The following is a 4117-nucleotide window of genomic DNA, read 5'->3' on the forward strand; positions in this document are numbered from 1 at the left end:
TGTCATATTTTCCTGAGTTGTAAAGGAACAATCCGGCAAAGTAGAGACCCTGAAATACAGAAACTTATTTGTATCTTACGGAAGAGTAATACAGATATGTGATTACATATAAAAAGAATACATCTTTGCCACTGTTTAACAGAAACTGATTTGTATCTTACGGAAGAGTAACACAGATATGAGATTACTTATAAAAAGAATACATGTTTGCCACTGTTTAACAGAAACATATTTGTATATTATGGAAGAGTAACACAGATATGAGATTACTTATAAAAAGAATACATGTTTGCCACTGTTTAACAGAAACCTATTTATAGACACAATGGAAGAGTAACACAGATATGAGATTACTTATAAAAAGAATACATGTTTGCCACCTGTTTCATTGCCTTGATCTGGGCCGAATTAGAATCGCAATGACCTGCCTATAAATGAAGCTGTTGTTTCAGCAATGTGGTTTATAGTTTTAAAGAGCTGTGTGAGATTTGTAGGTTTCATTCAGTGGTATAAATATGTCTATGAGGAGCTCTTAGACATATTGTTTATATGTGAGTATTCTTCCTTATAATAATGTCCTTGTATTACCTCTTTCGTTAATAATGTCCTTATGGTGTAAAACCTCAGGGACATAATCAGTAACAAGCACAATCCACAATAAACCTTGATATAAATTTTTTAAAAAGAAAATAATAATATTCTTAAAGCTTTTAACTGAAAAAAAAATGACACAAAAATGAAATAAATACAAAAGCATCAAAATGAAGTATGATGTTTAACAAAGATCATTTCGGGGTCAAGGTTGGGATGAGCCACAGATATCATGAGATCAAAACATGACCAGAATTTTAAAAATATAATGAAGAGCAAGCAACAAACAACAACAACAATGGAAAAGAAACCAACAAAACAGAAACAAAAAAAGAAAAACAAAACAACAAAACAGCCCCTCCCCCCCTAAAAAAAACAAAACAAAATAAAACTCACCAGTTCTCCAGCTTGCTTTCTCTCATCCTTAAGTTTTCCATCCAGCTCTTGCACAGCTTCACGATCTAAATTTGGGATGTTGTAAATATAAAAAACAATAAAGAACCTTTTAAAATGGAAATGTCATTAATCACAAGATTTTTAATTTAAAGCTAACTATCAATCTATAGGAAGGGGGGAAAATGGCGAAACAAGCTGAGTTCATTTATTTTGTACGAAACATTGAAAGTAGATTATTATGAAAGTGCTAACCCATCGACTGTGACTTCTTGTGGGCAAACATTAATGCCATTGTGGAGCACAGGTTGACATCTCTTTTGTCCTTTAATACGTCAAGTTCTCTCATTCCTTCTTGTACTCGATCTGAAAAAACAAACAAACGATTGGGTCAAAAAGGTAAATAAACGATTTACATTACTTCACAAGGGCACTATGCGTGAACCTATTTCATGATTGAAATTAAATTTAGACCAAGAGTTCCTATATGTTTTGAGAATGGGTTTGAAAGCATAATCTTACCTATTGCCTATCCACTTCATGCCAAAAGGTACAGAAGGCCTCAAGCACAATTTTACAATTGTCGTATTCCAATAAAAAAATAATTCCCTCTTTGAAATAGAATAATATCATAATGAACTGGATGATTTAATATCTACTCTTAAGATAATTCTGGGAATTTTAGTTTCTGTACCAAAGATGTAAGTAAAATCTAAGAGTAATTCATATTATTGGGTAGACGTGAATAGCTTCATATATACTTGAGGACAATAAAAACATCAGATGGAGAATGCATTCTAGAACTTTAAAAAACAAAGTGGGAAACACCAACCCATCTCTTACACCAAGAAAATAACACATTTAATGTGAAAATGTATAGATTTAACACTGTATACTGCAACATTACCACTTATCGCGATATTGAAAAAACATTGGAAGCAAAAGAGATGTGGTTTTTCAGAGGAAAACCGAGGGTATTATGGAAATAAATTAACAAACATTTAATACCAAGAGGACGTGAGTTGAAGAAAAAGTTAAACTATAAAAAAAATAAACAATTTTAAATAATGAAAGTAAAATTCATAGGACACATCATGAATTGTACTAAATTAGACTGTCTTGTAGACAATTGGGAAATTTGATGGAAAGAAAACGAAAAGACGACAAGGAGGAAAGACACTTGACACATTGTCAAAAATGGATGAATATCAAAAATACAGACAGGCTGCTTTGAAAAACCCGGGAAAGAGAAATTTGGAAGAGCATGATGACAAGCAACAATTAGCAGGTTAAAGATTGATGATGATGATGATGATGATGATGATGATGATGATGATGATGATGATGATGATGATGATGTTGATGATGATGATGATGATGATGATGATGATGATGTTGATGATGATGATGCATTACAATTCAGACCAAGACACCTCTCATAATTTTTTTTCTTTCTTTTTACTTACTTTGAAGAACTTTGGCAAAAGCCACAAAGAACTTTAAAACTGGATCATTGCCGTACTTCTGAAGACCTTCGGTGGCAGCTGCTTCCATGTGTCCATAGTAGCCTTCACGACAATAGTAGTTGATCTTGGCCTGGAAGAAAGGGTAATAAAGGCAATACTTTTTAGACTAAATCATTAACTTTTTCCCCACTTTAATTACAGTCACTGGTATTGTTACATCAACCATTTTAGATTGCATAAATTTTAAGTACATCTAAGCTTTACACGTGCAGCTATGTGTTCTTGAGATACGATACTCGCTTTTGGATCGGCAGGGTCCTGGGTCCGATTCCCGTTCTGAGCAGCACATAGTTGAATCCTTGGAGAAGGCTCTTTACTCATATTCTCTCACAGTACTCAGGTGTAAAATAAGTACCTGGCCATTAATAGTGTTGTCTATCAGAAAAAAATTGCAATTTCGCCTAACAAACATAATGGTTCATCCTACATGTTAAATGTTGCTGTTAGCTAGGGACCCCATGTAAAGTACTTTGAGCATGTTTAGTATTGCGTATTGCGTGATATAAATATCATATTCAAACACACAAAATGGTTCAAGTCATTCTAAAAATATCCTTCAATCAATATGAAACAACATTTGAATATAAATTATTTGCCAAAAGACCTGAAAACTCATAAACAACTGAGACTGAGATCATTCCAATTCCATGCACATGTTGCTGCTTAAAGCTCGAAGAAATAAACACAAAAATATGCATTTTTAATTTTTTTATCTGTAGAAGTAGGAATTAATTTTAAATGGTCTAAAATAAGTTAACGGCAATTTTGGGCACGCCTTCCGAAAGCTCCTTGGTCTAGATAGCATCTCTTTCAATTAGTATTTTCACCGTGGATCTTTTTTTGTTTGCCAGGCGGTTACATATTCAATTTTTCAATATATAGTGAATTTTAAAATCTCTAGAATAAACCTAGATAGATTCGTGATAGTTTAAAATTTCTAATATGACCATCGTTTTGGTTCTCCGCCGCCATTTCATTTTTTAAAGTATTGAAAGGTAGTGCAAAGCAGTCCTAGTTTTTTTTCTATTAGGGTTAGATAGGGTTTGGAGGATTTTTTTTCTTCTATTAGGATTAGTTTATAAGTCTTAGTAAAGGTGCTGTCTAGTGTGTTTGTTTTTTTCTATTACTCTTACTATTAAGGCTTAGAGTTAGAGTTAGAGTTAGAGCGAGTTACTTATTCTCTAGCCCTAGCTAGTGACTGGTTTTATTTTGTCTTAGGGTTAGTTGAGGGAATATTTGGGTTGTTTCCCTTAGCACAAGGAGCTTTCGGAAGGCCTTCCCAATTTTGAGTGGCTAAGGTTGGCACCGAAGTGGCGATTCACTACTGTTTACTCTAACTGCTGACGCTGAGCTGATGAACACTCATTTTGATTTTTTTGAGTTTGACAATTAATTTGAATTGGTTCTATCTCTATAATAAACAAACAATAAAACTCTTCCTCAAACAAAATAACTTACGAGCGTTACTGGATCAGCCTCTGCCATGTTTAAATTTGATAATTGTTCAGTTCGACTTCTAAATTATTGCTTTATCACAAAATGGTAGTTTTCATAAGTTAGAAATTTCTTCTACGGCGTCCTGTTGCTACAGTATGTCGCCATCTTGC

The 4117-nt window shown here is 33.4% G+C and overlaps 1 protein-coding gene across 1 annotated transcript in view; it reads right to left on the minus strand.

Moving 5' to 3' along the window:
- Window positions 1-4117, minus strand: part of LOC144957718 (tetratricopeptide repeat protein 21B-like) — a gene marked incomplete in the record, with an annotated part of 41726 nt that extends 37609 nt beyond the window's left edge. Inside the window, 5 exon segments of the mRNA XM_078889101.1 lie at window positions 1-49; window positions 988-1052; window positions 1240-1350; window positions 2451-2580; window positions 3969-4117. The exon segment at window positions 1-49 is cut by the window's left edge and continues 53 nt beyond it. Of these exon segments, the coding sequence (XP_078745227.1) occupies window positions 1-49; window positions 988-1052; window positions 1240-1350; window positions 2451-2580; window positions 3969-3995 (382 nt within the window).

Source organism: Berghia stephanieae, chromosome 12 (genome assembly GCF_034508935.2).
Source record: "Berghia stephanieae isolate SIO BIC M18660-M18661 chromosome 12, UCSD_Bste_1.3, whole genome shotgun sequence".
Taxonomy (NCBI): Eukaryota; Metazoa; Mollusca; class Gastropoda; order Nudibranchia; family Aeolidiidae; genus Berghia; species Berghia stephanieae.